This window comes from Pseudopodoces humilis, chromosome 13 (assembly GCF_049639895.1).
Source record: "Pseudopodoces humilis isolate 2021_Gansu_Grassland_sample_001 chromosome 13, ASM4963989v1, whole genome shotgun sequence".
Classification (NCBI taxonomy): Eukaryota; Metazoa; Chordata; class Aves; order Passeriformes; family Paridae; genus Pseudopodoces; species Pseudopodoces humilis.
In genome coordinates this window covers 11,066,596-11,088,465 of record NC_142212.1, presented here as the reverse complement: position 1 = coordinate 11,088,465, position 21,870 = coordinate 11,066,596, and the positions used below count along the sequence as shown (strand labels likewise).

General features: G+C 45.4%; 1 protein-coding gene across 1 annotated transcript; it reads right to left on the bottom strand.

Moving 5' to 3' along the window:
• Positions 1 to 36: 36 nt before the first annotated feature.
• On the bottom strand, positions 37 to 10,761 carry CFAP100 (cilia and flagella associated protein 100). Its single transcript, XM_005522255.2, has 14 exons — positions 10,728 to 10,761; positions 10,211 to 10,317; positions 8,815 to 9,004; positions 8,145 to 8,212; positions 7,305 to 7,468; positions 6,652 to 6,732; positions 5,890 to 6,068; positions 5,659 to 5,812; positions 4,894 to 4,942; positions 4,190 to 4,341; positions 3,302 to 3,437; positions 2,633 to 2,835; positions 1,042 to 1,129; positions 37 to 105 (listed from the first exon to the last, which is right to left on the bottom strand). The coding sequence occupies exons 1-14, from the start codon at positions 10,750 to 10,752 to the stop codon at positions 37 to 39; spliced, it is 1,665 nt and encodes a 554-aa protein (XP_005522312.2). The 5' UTR covers positions 10,753 to 10,761.
• Between the last annotated feature and the right edge of the window lie 11,109 nt (positions 10,762 to 21,870).

Genomic DNA, 21,870 nt, shown 5'->3' with positions numbered 1-21,870 from the left:
TGCCATCGGGAGAAATAATACGATTGTTCTTCCTTTTTATCTTTTTCCTTGGCTGTTCTCCTTCCTGGCAGTTGGGTTGGAAGGCAAGGCCATGGTCTTGAAGTTCTGCAGAGGAAGAGGTGCTGTGTCAGTGCTCAGTAGGGTGTCTGAGCAGGCAGCTAAAGCTGCTCTGTGCTGCCAGGCTGGGAGGGGCTGTGGCCCATGCCCTGTGCTCTAGGCAGGCTGCAGGCTGGCTGCTGAGTGTGCTTTCTGTATTGGAAAGTGAATGTCAAGCGCCTGAAGGCTGTCTGTGTGCTCCTGCTTCAGCTTCTACAACTCACTGTTGTACCTACAACTGCTTTCTGACTAAAGCCTCATTAGTCCTGTGTCAGGAAGAGGAGGGAAAGCTGGAGATCCAAAGGAATATTGGAGGCTACAGTGCCCTCTATTTTCTCTTGGCTAAAGGGGCAGGGACTCGTGGCCCCTGCTCTCATGGCACCTGTGCTGTCACTGTGACACAACTGGGGTCTCCTCACAGCTGTGTTGGCCTGGGGAAGATGCAGCAGAAGCCATGGCAGAAGCTCTGCATTGAGCCTCCCAAGGGCCCAGAGCTCAGTTTGGGAGGATATGGAACATGCCAGAAAAGCTGTAGTTTGATGGTATGGCTGAGCTGATCTAGGGCCTTGCTGCTGTTATCAGGAGTGTCCTGCCACTGCCCAGTTCCTCATTTGCCAATTTTCATGCTTGGTTTAATACAACTAAGTTAAAGAGTTTAAATAAGCTTACTGAGAGCTGGCAAGTAGTGGAGGGGGCTGTGTGGTTGAGAGAAGGATGGTGGAAGGACACTGAGCTGGAATAAAAAAAAGTGACTGGCTTCCCAGCAGTGGCTTAAGTTACATCACTCCTGTAGATTGGGCTACACCTGGCTGTAGATGCCATCCTCACAAAGCTGCAGAGGCCCCTTAATAAAACTTCTCCCTCAAACACTTGATATTTGGGTATCCTCAGCTTCTCCAAAGTGAGCTGCTGAGGTGAGATATTTCCACAGACCACTGCACTTACCTTTTTTTCTTCTTGTGATCTTTCCATGTCCCTTTTCAATCCTTCATCCTGCTGCTGCTTTGCTTGTTTCTGCTTTTCCTCTCTCAGCCTTTTGAAGAGAGAATAAAGGATGGGTTAAATGCAACATGCAGCTACATCAGCTGTGCTTTTGACACACAGCATCAACATCTAAGATAACATCTTACATCACACCTTACATCTAACTGTTGGAGACAGGGGTTTGGGTACACCTGCTGCTGGAGTTGGTTGCTGTGAAGGGGGTAAGAGGGAAGCACTGCCTGCAGTTGATCCTACTCTTTCTGGTGTGATGGGTAGAAAAAGCCTGTCAGGCTTTGGCACAGAGATGTCAGACAGCTGTTCTGTCAGACATGCTCTGCACCCCCTTCAGCAGGTGACTTACGCCCTAGAGTTGACCAGGATGCTCACCAGCTGTGGGGAGGGAGGATACCTGTTGTATCCCCAGGTCTAACACACGGGTGTGAGCAGCAGGCTCTTACACCCATGGAGCTACACTTGGCCCACAGGGGCACAGTGGAGGCCAATACTGTTGCTCCAGTTCCCTATGAAAATGAAGTGCTGGAACAGAAATGGGCTCAAGCTATGGAACACTGGTGCAGAGGAACTGCAGTCTTAACCGTGCAAACTTGAGGAAAACATTTAATGCTCTCTGTAGTGTTTGTTGTGTTTTAGTTTTGTTGGTGTGGTTTGATTGTTTTTGTGTGTGTTTTTTTGGTTTGTTTTTTGGTTTTGGGTGTTTTCTTTTTATTATTGTTTTTGATTTTTATTTGGGAGTAGGGTATGTGGTATCTTTCTTGAATTATTCTCCTCCATCCCCATGTGTGTCTTACTTATTTTGCAATTTAAGAGTGCAAACCCATTCAGAGAACATCAGGAAGATGCACCATACCTTTTCTACTACACAGCTGAATAAAGATGCAGAGAAAGAGAATAACAGAAGCAAAATGTCACTGTTCTGGCTTTAAATCCTTATGCTAATCTGTCTGATTCACTTGAGGATGGCCAGATACAGTTATCAGTTGATTATCTTTTGTTACTTGTGAGGTAAAATTTTGTGTATCTGTGCCTACAGGAATGTGTCTCATCTTGAGACTTGCACTTTTGATTGAGTTAATTGTTACTATTTTATCTAGTAATACAAGTTAAACTTAAAAGTTTTGTAGAAGAAACATTTCAAAGCTGGAGTTGTTGACAACTTATGTACATATTAAAGTCTGACAAAATATCAGGGCAAGGCAGACTGTGTTAACTTGAGATTTAATTTATTATTTATTCTGTTTAAATTTTGTTATTGTAAATTGTTTTCTTAAAGTGATGAATCTCATCATGGAATCTGTTTTTGTTTGTGGGTTTAGTGTTTTTTATTCTTCTAGATTTTTCTACCATAGTTTGCAGGTCTTTTCTAATGTAGCTGTGGGCTGCTGCTTATTGACAAGGAAATGCAAGAAGTAAAATGGGATGGATTGCTCATATGGGATTTCAGATTGCTGCTACAGTTTTTTAGGTTGATTTGGCTCTTTCAGCTGTCAACACTTAAAATAGAGATGTTTTCCAGAAGAGGGTCTTGCCTTACCTTGCCCTCTGTTCCTTTCTTATGGCTTTCACAGCCTTTTCTATCCTTGCTGGTGGGATTCTCTCCACACTGTCCAGTAAATCGTTGAGCTGTTTTTCTATTACCTTTAACATCTCTACTGTTGGCAGGTTTGTCTCATTGTCTCCAGTGCAGTGGACATAGACTTCCAGCACCTTCTTGTTCAGGCTTGTGAGCATTTTGTCCTATAGGTGACAGGAGATGCGGTGAGTGGCACAGCTGGGTTCTGCCAAGTAGAACCATAATATCCCTCCAAAACCAGAGCAAATCTGTAAAGGAAATACTTTAATCCGCTCAATAAGACTCAATTGCTTGTCTCCTGGTTGGCTAAAGACAGTGGCAGGGACAGATGGCTGAATTGTGCATTCTCCTGTTGGTCTCATCTTCCCAGCTTGGCTGTGACCTGGGTCAGGTGGCAGCTGCCCAGCTGTCTCTGTGAGCCCTGCTCCCACCTTGCAGCAGCTGCACAGAGCACATATGTTTGCCCCAGTTTGCTGCCAAACCAGCCTTGCTATAGCTGCATTGCTGGGAAACAGTGCTGATCCCTGCTCAGTGCAAGCCCTGTCTGCTCTGTTCCTGGGATGGATGTGGCTGGTGGAGAGGAACCCCTTGTGCACGTGTGAACCCCCCTTGCTGGATCCCAGTGTGTACCTGGTAGTCAGCTTCGTGTTCTCCAGAGGAAAAGTGCTGAACTTTGAGCTTCAGGTCGGCTGCTTTCTCTTCTTCCTTGTCAACGGAGGCTTGGAGGGTGTTCACCTGCTCTTTCAGCTCTGCCAACTCCTTCTCCCTAGGGGAGAGAGAGGGAGAGGAGGTGTTTGGGAAGGGCACCTCTGGAACACACAGCTCTGCTCTCTGCAGCCTGGGCTGGTCCCTCGTGCTGCCGGCAGATGGAGGTAACACTTCAGCCTTTCCTTGCACCCACAGCCCTGAAAGCACAGGGAGCTTCGGGGTTTTTTTCTACAAAAGCAGTTACTGGGCTGGTGTGGGGGAGGAAGAAGTAGCATCGCTAAACATTCCAAGTTTTTATTAAGTCAGTGGGGGATCCAGATTACCTTTAAAACTTCCACAAGGAAATAAGATACATTTTAAATGGGAATATATCTGTCTACCTGCCACTGAAATTCTGGATTATAATGACACTTTGGTTCCCTGCTGTCTTTCTCTAGGAGAGTTTTGCACTGAGTCAGCATTGGTGCTGCTCTGCATCACTCCAGGAATTGCCTTGTTTCTTTCTTTGGTCTTCCTTCATGAGAATTACACTATACCTATATTCACTCCAGGATGCTTAATGCATCATTCCCTAGTCTGTGTCTTGAGGACTAAGGAATTAGTTCCAAGCTCAAGTCTCATCTCCTAAGCTAAGCCTATATGGGACCCTTTCCCAGGAGCTCACAAGAAAGACCCTGCTGTGTGAACAGCATTACGTGTGCTCTGTGGTGTCTGCCTGACAGTGAGGTGTCTGTGGGGGCAGAGGGGTCACTTATGTCTGAAACTTGGAGCACAGGGACCCCTTCCCATCACTTGCAGGGTCACACTTACATGTTTTCACGTGTGGTGATGAAAGTCTGTTGGACCTTGTTCCAACTCTCTGCAATATCCTGGGAGTTCAGCATGAAGGATAAGTTCTCATCCAGCATCTCCATGAAAGTAACCAGCAGTTGTTCAGGATCAGTAAAGTAGAGCTCAGGCTCCTACAGTGGAAAACACGTGTGATGAGTTTTTTCTCTCCTCTAGCTTCTGTTCCACTGAACTATAGGGAGGTTGGTCTGCACCAGCCCTGGCTGTTCAAACCCTCTTCCACCTAGAGAGGTCCACATTTGTCCCTGTAAAAACGTACATGGACATCCTTCCTGCTAAGTGTGTAGCTTAATTCTGCCTCAATAGCTCACCCCCAAAACAAATTGCATTTTGAGGGGTAAAAATTGTTGCAAATGTCTGTGAGTGGGAAGACTTCAATTTCAGACATAAGCCAGTAACTGCACTAATTTAAGACTCCTTCATTTTATGATGTCATATCTCACTGGAGGATGACAAGTTTAGAGATGATGGTAGGTTTTTGGAAACTGAAGGAGGAAAGTTAAACTAAGGTATTTATAATGTGTTGCCAAAATGTGAACATTTATGATCGTACAAACATTCCTCAATACTGTAACTAATGGTTAGAAGGTGAGGGAAATTAGTAGTACTGATAAATGACACAGGACAATCAGAAAATGCAACTATTTCAACATAAGACTTCTGACCTCATCTTCATCCGAGCTGCTTTCACTCTCTGCATCCTCCAATGAACTTCTGAAAAAGTATTTTGTGTGTTAGGCCCTTACAGAAATGACAGCTCAGAAGTAATCTCATTAGTGACATATGAACATTGTTACTGTTCACTGTCTCTGTTTAGTCCTGACCAGTCCTTTGCACGTTCACACCTTTGCCTCCCTGTGGCTTATTTGGGGGTCAGGAAGGTCTAGGGGTCACACGAGCAAGCAGCACAGGAGCCACTTGTGTCCATGAGCCTGCTGCCTTTTGTGCTGCTCTGGGCTGTGCTGCTGTTCCTGTGGGGCTGGAACATGACACAAGAACCTGAACTGAGGGTGTTGATCCAGATGCCTTTAAACTCACTGGGAGACTTTGTTGAATGCTTCTCCCTCTACACAAGAGCTGGAAGAGGGAGAACTGGTGCCTTGTTGCTGTTGGCAGCTCAGTCTGCTCATCACTTTTACTTGTACCTGTCACCCTGTGCTATGAAGGGTAAAAACCTCTGTTTGCATCATCTTAGTGACTGCCCCACTTGGGGCAGGCTCTCAGCAGAGGATTTGAGGGTGGAGCTCACTTGGAGCAGGTACTGACTTGTACCTGACAGCTTTTTGCTGGTATCTGACTTTGTTCCAGTAAGCCCCAGATCTTGGAATGCCCAGCAAAGGTGAGCAGTAGGATTTCCCTGTGCTGATCCCCAGTCAGCTGAGTGCTCTTTACAGTCCTTAAGTCTGTTGTTTACATCATCTGGTACTTACAGGTCTCTTGATAAAAGAGGCTTCAGGAAGTGTTTAAGCTGTGGCCTGACATCACGTGACCTGAAATCCAAACTTTCTGAGAACAGCAGGGAACTTGGCATATCCATAAAACTGGTGCTATGGGCAGTGTTTGTCCTGGCTGTCTGATCCTGGTCTGGAGACAAGAGGAGGCATCCACTTAGAGCCTGGGGCTTTCCCAGGGGGGAGCAGCAGCACTTTCCTGGCACTCACCCTGCTCTGCAGTGGGGGCAGGTGAAGCACTTCCTTTAATTTTGGATTCTGTTTTCATATCCTTTTCTTTTTTGTGCTTTTTTCTGTGTTCCTCCTGCCACTCTTTTGGAGATAGCTGGTAGAGGATGTCCCGGTACATCTTGTAATCCTGCAGAGTGTCCTTGAATCTGGAGATATCACTGGGTTGAGAGAAGTGGACAAAGTTTGTTAGCAGGGAGGGAAGCTCCTGTTTGAACAGGTTCTTTCTCACTCTTGATAATTGAGTTTCATCCAGAGAAAGGGAGAGAGGGCACATGTTTTCATGGACATGCAAAGGCAAAAGGGAACCTGCCCTCTGTGCTCTCTGTGGTTTCTCATGTGGAAACTCAGAATCAGTCATATTCCCTGGTCACATCTCTTGCTATGGTACTGAGCTGGCTAATTTTTGAATTTTTACTTGAAAAGGAATGAGAAATTTTTCCAGCTCAACTCGTAACGGTAATTATAGTTAGATCCCCATTAAAATGCATTACTTAGTTTTGTTTGGATTTTAATCTCATGTTAGGCATTTAACTTTGGATTTGGAACATTTATACTTTTTTTAAAATGTCATTAGAAAACTAGATGAGTTTTAGAAACAAAGGCAGCATCTGGAAAACAAAAGCCAAAACATTTTGACTCTCAAAATGGAACATTTTTCAAAATCTATCCCCTGTAAGGACTGTGAAGTTATAGCACTGTAGGGGCTGTTAAAGGTGAGGCAGGAATAATGAGCAATGTTACCTTTGTATTTTCTTTATTTCAGTAGTGATTCTCTGGATCTCTGTTATTTTCTTTGTCTTTGCTGAGGTTTCTCTTTTGGCTCTAGGAAAGGATGTACAAACAAGCCATTAAACAATCTAGTAGTGAGTAGTGAATTGAAGTGGCTAGTAACAGTGAAATAGGTGTGATATGAGCCCTAGAAATCTGTGTTACAGATGTATCCCAGGAGATGCTTGGCTCCTGCCTGAAGACTCTTAGAAAAGTAGAGCATCCCAGTGTTTGAGCCTCCCTAATTTGGCTGCTACTGAGCATCAGTTGCAGCTCTGCCCTTGTGATGCAATGGGCCAAAGTGCTCAATTTGCTTCACTGAGGGGGCTGTGAGGGGTTGGGTAGAGACATCTCCCTCCAGTAAAGGGTGTTGTGAGAAGAATGGAAGTGGTGGAGCCACCAGCAGGTTCCTTGCTGCTACCAGATCAAGGGCTTTTGCAATGAGGGCATTCCCTGGATGTTGTTCTCCTTCCTCTTTTATTGAATATGTGGGAAGAAAGTGCCACCAGAACTGTAACTCTGGGAAACTCAGAGTGTTCAGCCAAAACCCTGCAGGGAGGTCAAGCAGCAAATCTCCTGTGCCCAGAATGAAATAGCACACAGGTGGTTCTTTCAATGTTCCTTACATTCTCAGCGCTTCCACAGAGCTATTATGGTTCTCCTTCAGGAACTCATCAAACATGGCAGCATCCTTCTCCATTCTTCTCTCAGCCTTTTCCAGTTTTTTTTCCTCATTCTTTGCTATGTTCTCCATCTTTTCAATCTCCCCTCGCTTTACTGCAATGGCATGCTGAAATGAACCCCAAAGGCAACACAGCCACATCAGTTGGTTGGTTTTAAAGGCACATTGGTTTAGCTTTGTACCTGGCTACCAAATTACCTGATAGTTGTGGGCAGAGAGGGTAAGGATTTCAAACCCAGGTGTGTGACTTTGTGCCAGCCAGGTATATGGAGGCCAGGAGTTATATCAGAAGGAACATAGCAAATAAGCAGTGAATCTAAAGACAGAATTCAGAAGTCCCAGCTCTGCATTAACTCCTGGCTGACCAAGACTGATTCAGTTGTGTTACAGCACAGTAATAGAGATGGCTAATGGGAATATTTGAGCACAGTTACTCCACTCCCTTATTTTGAGTTCAGAATGGCTTCTTCAGCTACAATTTATGTATAGGACAGCAGGAGCCAAAGGTCAGTGTATCTGTGCATCTCACAAATGGAATAGTTTCATGGTGGCTACTGAATGATGGGAATGATCTACATTCCTTTATTTCTTGGCTGGGAATTACTTGGCTACAGATTCTGAATGACTGTAACACAGGACTTGGACAGTCAGTTCATGAGGTCCGGTGTGTGCCACCTTGGAAAGATCTCTAGGCAGTGGATCTCGGGAGAGTAAGCATCAAAACAAAGCAACACAGGGAAGAGGAATTAAATGAACAGAAAGTAACATGCTGAAAACCATATACCTCAAGAAAAAAGATCTGTTTTCTGTCCTGTAGGTAGCCATGGAAGGTCTCCCTGTCTAATGCATAATCTGAAATTAGAATATAAGGTTGCTTAGACTAGAGAGGCAGAAATGTGGCCAACGCAAGAAACACAATTAATATATAGGCTGGCACGAGCATGGATCTGGCTGGTGCTGGAGTCAGCAATACTGATTATTGTATTATAGTTATAACCTTGTTTAGGATCAGTTTCATGTGGGTTTTCATGGAGTAAAACCAGGGAGAATGGAGTGGAGAATCTGGTCCTTGTCCTCTATACATTAATGGCAAATCTACTCATGTCAGAGGCAGAAAGTATCCATTAGAAGCCAACTTTAGGTTGGCTTAGTATAAAGGTTTCCACTATAAAAGATCCTGCAAAACCTCAGCTGGCTATCAGCTCAGCTGCTGCAAGGCTGGTGGAAGCCAGGCCACTGTGACGGGTGGCCCATGTAAATGGCTCTGTGTGTAAATGCCTGAGCTGGAGATGGCTCTGCCACACAGAGGTGGGCAAGATAGAGCACAGAACTGTCTGTCTGTCTGCATGACCTCACCAAAGTCAGCCAGAGCCAGCTGCTCCACCCATCCCCTCTTTGGCCTTTGCTTTAGGCTGTTACCCAGCACCTCTGCAAAGACAGAGCCTGGTCCTCACCTTTTTTCATGCCTAACTTCCGTGAGAGCAGCTCCTGAAGAACTTTCAGTCTCTCTTCACATGTCGCCTCTTTTCTGCCTTCCTCTTCTTCCTCCCTTTTCAAAGTTTTCCTCAAACTGCTTTTTGCCTTCATTTTTGTGGAATAAGTAGTTTTCTCATGGACTTTCATAGTCTTCCTCTTTTCACGTTCCTGTGAGAAGTCAGATATGTGTACGGTTTGATCCTGTGCTTTGTTTGCTCTGGTTTTTAAAGACATGAATTAGTTATTGACAGCCTAGAAATCTGCAGAGTGGTGATACCCTGCTGATGCATATTTGCCTGGTTTATGTGACTAATCCAAATAATATTCCCTCTTGAGGCAACTGAAACACTAAATTTCTTAGCACTTGCTGTCATTGTTTTGTTGATTTGTATTCTGCACCCATCTACCAGCTGTGCCAGTATGTACCCACTGAGTGTCCTCATTTTTCCTTCTTGGGTTATTCCTGTGAGCAAATGGAAATTTTCTGAGATTCATCCTTTGAGTCCCCTGGTTAAAGGGGGACAGCTCACATTTAACTAACTCAATCCAACTTTTACAAAGACATTTTAAACCATTAAGTTCAGATTGAGAGGATCTATTCAAACCCACACCAGAACCTTCTGGAGGGTAAAAGGTGTTCCTGCTCAGTTCTTTCACATGGACTGAAGTGTAATTCAGTGCTGTCTGCAGAGTTTGGGCCTGGTTTATGTTGAGGACATCACCCAGCAGATGTTCTTAGTGCACTGCTTCCTAAGCTTTTCCCCATAATTGTACAGTGACCTTCAACCCAAGCTAAAACCAGACTGTATCAGTCACCAGTGTGAGGTGAGGTCTTGCTTTAGACTTCTTGCTTCCTTCCACACCATGTGTGTGCTGTGCACCCTGTGCAACAATCTGACCTCTCAGAGATCACAGAATCACAGAAAGGGTTGGAACCTTAGGGATCATTTAGTTCCAACCCCCTGCCATGAATAGATCAGGCTGCTCAGAGCCTTGCCCAACCTGGCCTTGAACAGTTCCAGGGATGGGGCATCCATAACATCCTTGAGCAACCTGTGCTAGTGTCTCACCACTCTCACAGTAAAGAATTTCTTCCTAACATCTAATCTAAATCTTTCCTATTTTAGTTTAAATCCACTTCTCCTTGTTCTATCACAATCTGCTTGTGTAAAAAGTTGCTCTTTTTTTATAAGCACATTTTAAGTATTGAAAGGTCACAATCAGGTCTCCCCAGAGCATTCTCTTCTCCAGGCTGAACATCCACAGCTTTCTCATCTTTGATCTCTCATGTGCTAAATTTTGGTATTCTGTTGGGTGGGTGCCTGCCTTAGTAACTGCTTGTTACATAGTTTAGCCTAAAGCATGTGTACATACCACTTCTGCCTTCTTAATGTCCTTGTCCCTCATTGAGAAAAATTCAGTATCTGGTGGGACTTTAAATGGATTTTTCATTGGGTTTTCTTCATCCTCTTCTGTGTCTTCTAGAGAAAAAAAAACAAAAAAAACAAAAAAACAAACAAAAAAACCCCAGAAAAAACCCCAGGATGAAGATGTAGAAGATGTGAAGCTGAATTTCTGGACCCAGTGCAAAGGGAGTGGGATGTGCTGTGTCACACCTGGAGTGTGGGCAATGCTCCCAGCTGCAGATGTCTAACAATGCTGGATCAAGGGCAGGGAGCTGGATGGGGCCTCTGAGAAGCCAGTGATAAAAGTGAGACCTCTGAATGGTTTATGTCATTTGACCATATCTGGTGATCAACAACAGCATTTCAGCCTGGGATTTTTGTAAGTCTGTAGCTGTTTTACCCATTTCATCTGTTTTGGGGCAGAAGAACCTGACTTCAGGCCCCTCACCTGACAAGGAAACATTGCTGGAGCATTGTGTCCTTACCTGACAGCGTAAGGTGGCTTTCCATTTCAAGTTTGGAAGAGAGACTTTTAGATGTTGCTGTTGTATGTCACGATGGTGTCTTTGACCCTGGCCCAAAGAAAATCATAAACAAATCAGTCATCTGGCATCTGCCAGTAATTGAAGTGATAAGTTTCACAGCAGTGATAGGCCTAGGGGCTTTCTGTATCTTAGCCACTGAGCCTTTAGTGTCTGTAGTAATTCACAAAGAGCTCCACTAAACTGGAAAACATATATGTTCTGACCTCCAAAAGATGTTCATCCCTGCCTTACATGTAGGCTGTGTGAAACGCAGCCTCCTTACACGTAAACTGATGGGAAAGCAACAACAAAACAAATTTGGAGAGAGCAAGCTACCCAAGTCCCTTGTCTCTTTTTCCACCCAGTCACCAGTTCTGATCCACACCCATGTTTTTCATCCTCCTGTCACTAGTTCACAAGCTACATTTTTACTCACTAAAGCTCTTCCCAGTAATTGCTTCAGCATTGTGGATTTCTTGCAATAAGCCTGAATGATTGTTGGACAGCACAGACACACTTTACAGAGCTCTGTTGCCTTTCATTTTAGGTTGGCAAACTGTTGAAGGTTATTTTTTTGTTTCTCTGACTCCAGTCTTTTTGTAGTTTTTGCTATGGATCCTAAGGGACAAGGCATAATTGGAATGATCTCACTTACAAAGAACAGATAGACCATTGTTAAAGCTATCCTTTAATCACCAAAGGCAGCAAGCTGGGCTCAGCGAGGTATTAGTTCAATTGATGCAATTCTGCTGCTGGCACCATTCCTGATCTGCACTGCTATAAGACGCTGTAGAAAATATCCTCTTCTGCTTGCACTACTTTTAGGCTATTTTAGAGCATCAGTTTTTTGCTCTAAACAGCCTCCAGTTTTTATGTATTTTTTGCTAAACTCATCTGGCCTAATTTCCATGTCTGTCCTTGGTGTTTTCTCTGCAGCTGCCCAATTAGTACCTTATTCTTTGGAGGTGTCAAACTTTCACTGCTGAGACACAGAGGCTGAGGTAGAATTTAAGCTTTTGAATATATCCCAAATATTTTCTCTCTCCTTTTCAGTTCTTGAGGTACATTTTACCAAGAACCTCCTTGACTCTAAGGAGTTCAAACCTCTGTGACCTTTGCTTAATGTAAGGGGATATTTTTCTCTAGGCATCTCTCATCTATGTCCTGGAACAACATCACCCCTGCTGCCGATGTGAGTTTTGGAGAAAGCCCCAGCAGGGCAGGGGTGAGCAGGCAGTTGAATTACAGTTTGTGAATCTTGCAGAGCAGTTGCAGCAAACACCTGGAGCTTCAGCCCTCAGTGCACACCCCGATTTCTGTAATCTAAAACCTTTCTCATAAGAATTTTCTTGTTCCTATGGTTGATTTAAATTCCTCCTACAGGCAATGAGTCTGAAAAGCAGGACTAGACACTGGTATATGGAAAATAATTGTCAGTGCAACCCTCAGAGATAGAAAGTGCTTTATAATATAATTTTAGCTAAATATAGGAAACTGTGTCTATAATTAACTTATAAATATTCATTTTATTAAGGTAATTTTTTGTTTGAGGTTGCTGGGTTTTTTATAGGTTGTTTGCACAGCACTTTGGAAATAATGCCAAAAGCTACAGAAGCACTAGCTCTGCTAATTTATAATTATTAAGCTCAATAAAGCAAATAAAAAATGCTTCATTGCTAGAATAATTTGGCATATATTTCGCTGCTTCTGACATTATGTTCCAGTAGCTGGGTACCAGTAGTACGTGAATCAATAGATTAGGCATTCATGATTTTAATTCACTGAAACCTTTATTCAGTGCTTTTCCCTAACGTCAGGCTGCTGAGCAAAAAACAAAACAGAACCAAAAAATAACCCCACCAAACAAACAAAAAGCCCAGAAACAAACAAAAAAACCAACAACAAAACAGAACCAAACCCCCAAAAACCAATCAACCAAGCAAAAACCCAAACAAAAGAACCCCAACCAACCACGGAAACCCAACAAAACAAACCCCCTCAAAAGAAAAGGAAAAACCCAACAAAACAAACCCCCGCAGAACAAAGGGAAAAGCCAAATCTGCGGCCGCGTGTCGGGTGTGGGGGCAGAGGTGTGGGTGCCCCGGGCTCTCACCGGAGCGCTCCCCGCGGCTCTGCGGATGCGGCGCTCGGAGCGCGTCCCCGCAGCGCTGCCATGGAAACGCGCGCTCCCGGCCGCGCCAACGAGCGGGGAACCGCGGGCCGCTGGCCTTGGAATGGTCCCAGCTCCAGGGACACCTTCCAGCAGCACAGCCCCGCCCGGGACACGGCTGCTGTTCCCAGATGTGGGTTTGGATCTCCCTCTAAAAGGAACAAAACTGCTCTGCTGTGAGAGGTCTCCCTGCCTCGCTGGGTTCTCCGTTCACTATTGCATTCCCCCTTATTTCAGGCCTGGGAATTGGGTATTTAACCCTACGTCTGTCAGCAGAGGGTGGAGGAAATGGGAGCTGGGGTTCCTGTTTGTGGAATGACCACAATTTATAATTTCACAGTCTCTGCCTCGCTCCGTCTTTTTGCAAGGTGTGAGCAGTCAGAGTTTGGAAAGTATGTGCGGGATGGGTGAACAAACTGCCATTTACTAAAAGTTGCCCAAGTTAAAAATGCTATGGAACCCCAAATGTCACCTTCTGAAATACCATAGAATTCTGTAGAGGATTTGATAGAATATTAGTTAGTAAAAAACAATATGTTTTCATAGAGGAAAGCTCCTTAAATCCCCTTATTTAACCTTTCCTGTTTCTGAGAAGACCAAATTGGTTCCAAATGGATTCTGTTCCTCTTTAGACCCCTTAGAATCTCTATTAATACAATTTCAGTTTTCAGAAATAGCAGTTTCTTTCATTTACTGATAAATTTCCAAACAGTTTTCTCTGTCTGAATAACTCATGCAAAAAATAGCTTGAATTTCTATAAGTGCAAACTCCCATTTGATTGTTATAATTCTTTTCTGTAATTGCTGATTATCAAGAGACTGGATTCAGGCAACAGAAGAAAAATGCTTATACAGAAAGAAATTTTTCTTTATTCTGCACATGAATGCTTTGATTTCTAGCAGTGATGCAGAAAACCATAATGCTTTTTTTAGTATATTTTGGGATATTTCCCAAATGTATTGAGGAGTAGGTATAAAAATGGCACTACAGAATAATTTCTATTACAAAAAAAAAATTAATTCAGGAGTAAATTGTACTAAAGATGCATATTTTCTAAAGGCTTGACATGAAGTGGTCTTTGTTCAGAAACACCAGTTTATTACAGAATTGTGAATTTGTCACACTGGAAACATCACAGAAATAGATAACAGAAACTGAAGACATTTGAACATCTCTGGCTCTGACTGGCACAACCTCTATATCAATGAATGAAACATTTGTACATCCATTGCTCTGAACTATCCTTGCTAACCGAAAAGCAGAACAGAGGTTATTTAAAGCAGAGATGTATTTTGTGAATTCTTGGAAATGTGCAAGCTCTTCATATCTTGGTTCATTACTTGTGTCCCACACATGCCATGAGCTACTTAGGCTTTGCATTTCCTTTAGGGCAAAGAAGTTTTTAAGGCCAGAAGGACATCTGGGGTCTATTCTTAGCCACCATTAACTTGGTTAGTGAATGGAATAAATAGCATGTGCAACATCATGGGAAAATCTGCCTGCAAGGAACAGGCTGTGCAGCTGACCATCCCTGCAGCTCCTTAGGGGTAAGGGTGCTTCAGGGCACTCCAGTTTTTGGGATTATGTTTGGTGCCCAGCTGAGAAAGCCAGGCAGCTAGCATGGTAAGAATGGCAGGTGGCTGCTTATCTTTCCAGCAGAATGTCTGAGATTTGGGGATTTGTGATTTTGTTAGGATGCAGGATTGGGATTTCAGGATGTTGTCATTTCTTTGCTCCCTTCGTGTTTTCATGAAGGGGCTACTTGTCTTCTCCATTCAGTCCCCCTGTTGGTACACAGGGATGGTGATCCCCTCCACAGAGGTGCTGTGGGGCTTAATTAGTGCTGGCAAAACACTTTGAAATGGATGACTGAGAAATGCTGGCAGAGATGAAAGCTGAATCAGTACCTAGATATAATCTTCCTCTGAAGTCTTATCACTATGGGAAATGCCATAGTACCCGAGGATGCTGCACAGGTTGCTGGGCCTGTCTCCCTGTTGCCTGGAGTCTTCTCCAGGGGACTCCTTTATTCCAGTATTCCACTTCAGTTTGTGTGTGATGTGAGCCCCAATATGTGCCATAGAGAGAGAACAGCCTGGCAGCAACCAGTCAATCTGTGGAAATACCAAATGAGTTGGGAACTTTTTCTTTCTCTGGAGCTCTTGTTCTGCTCTTTCCCAGAGAGTTGTGCAGCTGCAGAACCTAGAGCATCCCAGGAGGAAGAAGGGCAAGTTGGAGCCTATTCCCATGGTAAGAGATGAGGAAGGAGGAGGTATCCTTGAGTGAGTGCCCACAAGACATGACCTACAAGAGCTCTGTGGAAGGTGATCCAGGCAGCTCTCTGCTTTAGCAGGGTCTCTGGTGAACTGTCAGCAGAAGTTTTCTGCTGGTGAATCTCTTCGAGACATGGTTCTCCTGCCTTTCTCCTGCCTGTGGGCCAGCAGATGGTTGTGGAGATGTCACAGGGAATATATGGCTGCTCTCACACTTCTTTCAGCTACTGTGCACACTGCTGAGCTTGGCAGAGAGGCTAAAAGGGGGCAAAAGAGTGACCATGTAGTTCTCCATTTGTACTTTATTCACAGAATAAATCCCTGCATCAGCACCACAGCTCAATGGAAGATACCAAAAGAAACAGTGCTGGAGACCATATCCATCCCCTTTGATCCCAACATGTCTCTGTTTCACCGTGGATCATCTCCCTTCCAGCGCCAGACCATTGTGAAGGCCACACACGCTGCGTGGGCACAGCAAACCCAGGGCCTCTCAACAGCAACAGGGATCTCTCCTCTCTCCTTAGGTCACAGGGCACAGGGAGGTGCTGGCTTGATGAAAAAGAATTACCATGGCTTGGGGCGGGGCCATCCCAAAGCAGAGGAGCAGCTCCAGCAGAAGGCGAAGCAGGAGAGCTCTGAGGAACATCAGCAAAGCTCTGCTACTCGAGTGCCGGAGCCCCACGGCGTATAAACACTGGCACTGTTGCTTGCCCCCTGCTCCTTCCAGCTGAAACTTACTTGCAGGAAGGATCTTATCTGAAAGGAGAATTTTCCATCTGGAAAAATGTCCCCGGTCACCTTTGCATGGCCCGAGCCAGCCACGAGATGGCAGCAGCCTTGTATCGCCGGGCCGCGATTTGGCTCTGTCCTACGTTTCCCACTCCGGTTCCTCCAGGCCCCTTTCACCTTCTAGACGAGGTCTTCAGGCCTGAGGAGCACCGAGAAACCGTCTCCCATCCTCTGGGTTAAAGGAGAAGTGACCCCGAGGAAGGCTCTGAAAGAAGACCTGTGAGCTCAGCTCGCCTCTTTGCAAACGAGCTGATGGAGCAGAGCCCTCTCTGGTCCTCGTCTCCTGATCCCCAGCCCCAGGGCGTTCATGGGATGTCTCATCCAAAGTGAATGTGCACAGTTCTTTCAAAAGCTCAGATTTCAACCTAGTGGATCAAAATCGCTGAAGTTTCTGAAGGGCCATATGGAAATTAAATCTCTGTCATTCTTCCTTTCACTGCAGCTACTCAGGGGTGCTGTGTGATGACTTGGACAACGAGCAGCAGGTGCTCAGTGATTTGTATTTCACACTTGTTCTTGCTGAGGATGCAGGCTCCTTCCTGCTGAAGAGAAAATGTTCTGCAGTCTTCAATCTGGGATCCTGGCCAGAGCTGGGACGGTTTCTTTTGCAATGCAAAGCTTATTCTGGTGTGTGCTGAGACATCTGCACAGAGATAAGGTGTGTGCTTTGCTCTGGCTCCCAGCTAACATAACCAACCAAGGCCATGGAGAATCGCTTGGCTTTTGCTCCCTGACCTGTGGCTCAGGCTGTGTGGGACTGCTTGGTGGTGCTGTAGCAGAGCCTGGTGCAGATGCACTGCAAGCTGACAGAATCTCAGGATAATGCTCTTGAAGAAAGACCTCTGGAGGTCTTTTGTCCAGCCTCCTGCTCAAAGCAGGGATAACTTCCAAGTCATATCAGGCTGCTCAAGGCCTTGCCCAGCTCTGTTGAAAATCTCTAAGGGTGGAGATTTTGTCTCTGGACAATGAAGGGTGAGACCAGGAGTCTGGGTTCAGTAGGGTGACCCCCCTGGTTTGCTCTGGTAAGGATATAAATAAACAATATGGTTGCAATTTCAAGGCCAGTTCTGAATCAACATGTAGACCTGGTCCCCAGATGAAAGCTGTAACAAGTTCCAGACTTCCCTCAGAGCTCAGTACTTTTGGGAACTAGAGATTGCATTTGGCCCATTGCGCAAAAGAGAGCCACAGAGCTGCAGCCAAGGAGACTTTCTTAAGCTAGACTATAAATCCACACTATTTGCACGGACAAATGACCCAGGAACCTGAGACTGAAACTTCATGATTTTGCATTAAGCTCTTGAGGCACGGTTCCAGCCTTTTTCCTGGCTCTTGCTTTGTGGCAGAACTTCAGCTGCTATCACTGCATGGGAACTGATCCAGCTGAAAAATACCCTGCCTGAGGAAAAGATCCTTTTTTATTGTGATCACTGTTATGGCTTGAAGAAGAGGGACACATGGGCTGGGGAAAGATGGAACTGTCCTCTCAGTGACAGCCTGTGCTTTGATCACTTAGGAAGATAGTGAAACTGCAGCTGGTAAAAAGGGCTGATCCTGCAAGTCCTACAGACAAATTTTCTTCAACAGGGGTTTATAGAGCAGAGGAAAAGGGATTAATAAACCAAAGTTATGGGCTGAGCTGCAAAAGGAAGCACATGCTTCACGACTCCAAGCTCTTTCTGCTCATGTGGAATGGATTAAAGATAAAAACAACCCTGTTATGCGCTTTGCTCCTGAGCTGTTTTGATCCTGTCTATCTTCTTCTCCAGAGAAGCTTGTACAGGAACTATTATCTGTAACTCAAAACTGTGGCTCATATTTCCAGGATAGCTCATGGGATCCACTTCTCCTTGCCAGAGAATGAGGCATCAATGGGTATGAGCTGCAGTGGTTCAGGAATGTTTAGTGTCAGCCTGGTTGTTTTCTTTCAGGATCTGCCTATTTGCATCTGTATTTTAAATATGGAATACTGGGGCACATAGAAACATAGTGACTGCTGATGCTGGGCAGTGGATCTCCTGTAGGACAAGCACCAAATCCACATTTGATGTCTGCTTAGCTGGAATCATGGACAGCACAAACATGCTCCTCACGCAACAACAGCTGTATTACTCAGAAATACTTCGAAATTCCAGATCCCGTTCCTATTCTTTTTGCCTGCACCGATGTGAATGACCGCTGTTCTCCTCCCCACCAGGATGTCAGCAGATCCTGGAGCTTGTTTTCCACTGAAATGTCTCCTCTTAGGTAAATATTACATCTGGGGTTGCTTTGCCAGTGGCTTTCCTACCTGGAGTTTGTACAACAGGTCAATGCCCTGCCGGGAGATAAGAGGAATACTTTGCTGCCAGTGCTGTTTGCTGCTGTGAAATGCCACCCTGCCAACCTCATCAGTTGCTTCTCCAAAGTTTTTTGAATGTTGCTTAAGTCCTGAAGGTTTTTGCAAATTGAGGGAAATTTAAAACAAGATGTTGAATGTTTGGACAGAGCAGAAGGACTTGTTTATTGCAACAGCCATGACTTGTAAATTATTCATCTGTGTGTAATTGAAACACTCAGATCCTCAAAGGTCATGTTACAAAGAGTGAGGTGAAGGATCAGCGAGCTTCCAGCAAAACAGGAAGGTTGGCAGGTGCTGGGGAAGCCTTCTCCATCCACCTGTATCTGTTCCGTGGCAGTACCTTTTTGGAGATGAAAACTGAGTTTTCAATAGGTGAAGCAATGTACAAACACGTGTCTGGGAAGGGGAGAGCCCATGTATGAAGTACCTTCCTCTGACAGTTTTCCCTCCAGTGGGAAACACAGGTTTGAAGCCTGTTGCAGTGAGACATCTACACGTGTCTGAGGACACAGCCCAAGTAGCAGCACACACACAATGGACTCTGGCCTCTGTGGAATGGAGAAGAAGTTCCAAGGACCAAGAAGGACCAGAATAGCTGTGTAAGCAGAAAAGAATCCAGTGCAGTTCCACTCAGGAGATCTGTCTCCAGACAACACCAGACTTCAACTAATTTAAAAGAGCAGATGCTAGCTGGAACATTAGTTGCAACAGCTACCAACTTTTCTCTGTGCTTCAGTCTGTATTCTAGCTCTCTCATACCAGGTTTAGAGAGAAAGAGTTAACCCTTTAGGTTGTTTCTTTTTTTTAGTCACAGCACGTCCTTAGAAGAGAGCATGATGTTCTATGAATAGGTTTGAATCCAGTTTTTTTTTTCATCTGAAAACAATTCTCTGTCTAATAATGCAGAACCTCTGTCTAATAATGCAGAACCATCATCACAAACAGCATTCTCAACCCTTCCCTCTCACTGTGTTGTCAGTAAAGTGATCTTGCTCAGCTTTCAGAGTCCTTGTAGCAGTGCTGGGCACAGAGCCAGCTGCTCCTCTTCCCTGTATGTATTGTATTAGATGGACACCTCTTCGTTAGCCTGGGCTCATTTGTTCCCCTCAGGCTGTATTCCTTCTCATTAGACTTGATGTATGATCAAGAAAAGAAAGTGCAAAGAGCTCAGCTGACATCTGATACACTTATAAATAGCCTTTCTGCCCTGCTACAGTTCAGTATGTGGCCATCCCAACGGGAGCAAGCACTCAGCATATCACACTCTTCCTGGAACTGGGATGCTATCGAAGATTTTCCTCTAAAGCAGCCAAATTTGCTCTGCTGGAAACTGCTTGAATGCAGGCACCACTGGTCTGTTCCAGATTGGCAGTTCCTTAGTTTTGTCCTAATCTCCAATCAGGCAAAGGCATTGTTTGAACAATGAGGCTCTTCCACTGTTCCCTGCCCTCCCTGCTCCCTGTAACAGGCAGAGGCTCCCTCAGCACAGTGAACAGCCCTGGACTTTTTCTACAACTGTGCTCACACTCCACCCCTGTTACTCCCTTCATTTCCAAACCCCATTTCCTCCTTCTCCCTCAGGGCTGGATCCCATCTCCTCCATGGGCTCACTGAGTCCATCACAGGTCTGGCAATCCTTGTTGAGATGTGTCCTGTGATGCTGTCATGAGCACCAGTGTTCCCAACTAAACACAATCTTCTCTGGCTTCCAGTGGATGATGAGGAGCATATCCCTTAACCTCTTTTTCTTTTGCTGACCTCCTTGGGTGATAACTATTGTCATTTCCCACACCTTACTGGCACTGAATGAGCCTCAAAGTCAGCTACCCGAGAGATTGGCAGAGAGTGATGAATTTAGGCAGGAGAGCTATGGAGGATTACAGGGCTGATTGAGATATTACAGATTATTCCTGACTCATACTCTTGTAGGTCTGATGAAAGAAATGAGTCTGATCCTTCCAACACAGTTTGACCTGGCAGATGCAGCCGGCAGCCAGCTCAGCGGCTGTGTGAGGAGCTCAGTATGTTTTGTAAATGGAATAAAGTTCATTTAACACAGCAGGCCTGTATTTGCTGTTAACTCAAAGGCTTCTCGCCTGAAAACACCCTGCAGATCCCTTACCCCATCACTGCTTGCAGGAGGAATTAGCTCCTGAGAACTGCTGCTGGTGGAGGAGGTGGGTATTTCTGAGAGATTACTCCTGTTCCCAAGGCAGGATGAAGGTCTTTTTCCTGTGATGCTGAGTTCATCATTGAAATACTCAGTCCCTGTTCCCTTTTTTGATAGCCAGGACTCTGCCCCAGAAATGCTCTCCTGCCTCTGGGCTGTCTCTCTCAGCAGTGCTGCCAATGTTTGTCTTAATGTAATTTTGCTTTTTTTTTGGCTGCTTTTCTCTTCCTAGATGGGAATGCTGTCATTACCAAATGACACCCATTTCCCATGGGTCCCTTCAGCCTATAGGAAAGACATCCCCCTAGCTCAGCTGCAGGCAGGCATCTCCTGGGGCCAGTGGCTCAGGTTAAGTTCTCCTTCTCCTTCTGACTCAGCTCTCCCACTGAGCTATCAGTGCCTATCTGCCTTCTGGATGTGTCTTGTTGACTACTGACAGCCACAGGTGAATGGCTCACACTCTGACGGCAAATTTTTAGACATTTAGAGGTTAGGAGATAAAATGGGAACTTGTTTCCTAGTGTTTGCCTCCCATGTTCTGTCAGCATCTCTCCCCTCAGCATCCACCCCAATGCCACTGCCCTCCAAGTCTGCTACGCTCTGCTGCCTGTCCTGGATTCCCTCTTGGGCAGGTTCAGGTTTAGACTTTGCCAGCCTGTTTTCTTCCAGCAGGAGACAAACTCCCCTGCATCCTCCACAGCTCATCCCTGCAGCCCATCCCACCCCTGCCCCGGGGCAGCCGTTCCCATGTGGTGCCCCAGAGCTGTGTTTGCAGCTGACCTGTCTGGAGAGAGCATTAGCATTGCTGCATCGGGACAGAGGGCAGGTTTAGGATTGCTCCTTGAGTTGTTCTTTGTGGCTGCTAACTCTGCCTTCATGCCCCAGAGACTCAAGGTGTGTCCTGAGCCCAGACTTTCCCCTGTGGAAAATGGGGGCAACAGTTCTCAGAGCCTCCAGTGGGAGTTTCCTTGGGGCATGGCAACGATCTCACCTGGCTGAATGCAGACTTGTGCCAGGTTAAGCCATCAGCCTTGAATGACTTCTCTGTTCTTGCTCCAAAGCAGCTTCTAAATTAGAAATCCTACCACCTGCATTTGATATGGGCAGGGATTTTGCAATACTGAGAGGCTGAGTCAGGCACAGAGACAAGAGCCATTCCTGCTGCTGAAAGGTTCTGATGCGTTTAGGTACCCAGTGCAATAGTTTCCCTCCTCACCCCATCACCCGTGGGTTGAGCAAGACTGGCAAACCTGGTCAGCTCAGCACCAGAGGAGCAGCTCTGGGGGGCCCTGGGCACTGGCTGACTCAGCAGGGACTCTGCTCCCTGCCTGCTCATGGCTTTTCCCGTCAGCAGCAG

Coding starts and splice junctions, on each gene's coding strand:
- CFAP100 (XM_005522255.2), bottom strand. CDS start 10,752: ATGGAAAGCCACCTTACGCTGTCAG. Junction 4,943..5,658: donor CCTCTTTTATCAAGAGACCT/GTAAGTACCAGA, acceptor ATACTTTTTCAG/AAGTTCATTGGAGGATGCAG. Junction 2,836..3,301: donor AACACGAAGCTGACTACCAG/GTACACACTGGG, acceptor TGTCACCTATAG/GACAAAATGCTCACAAGCCT.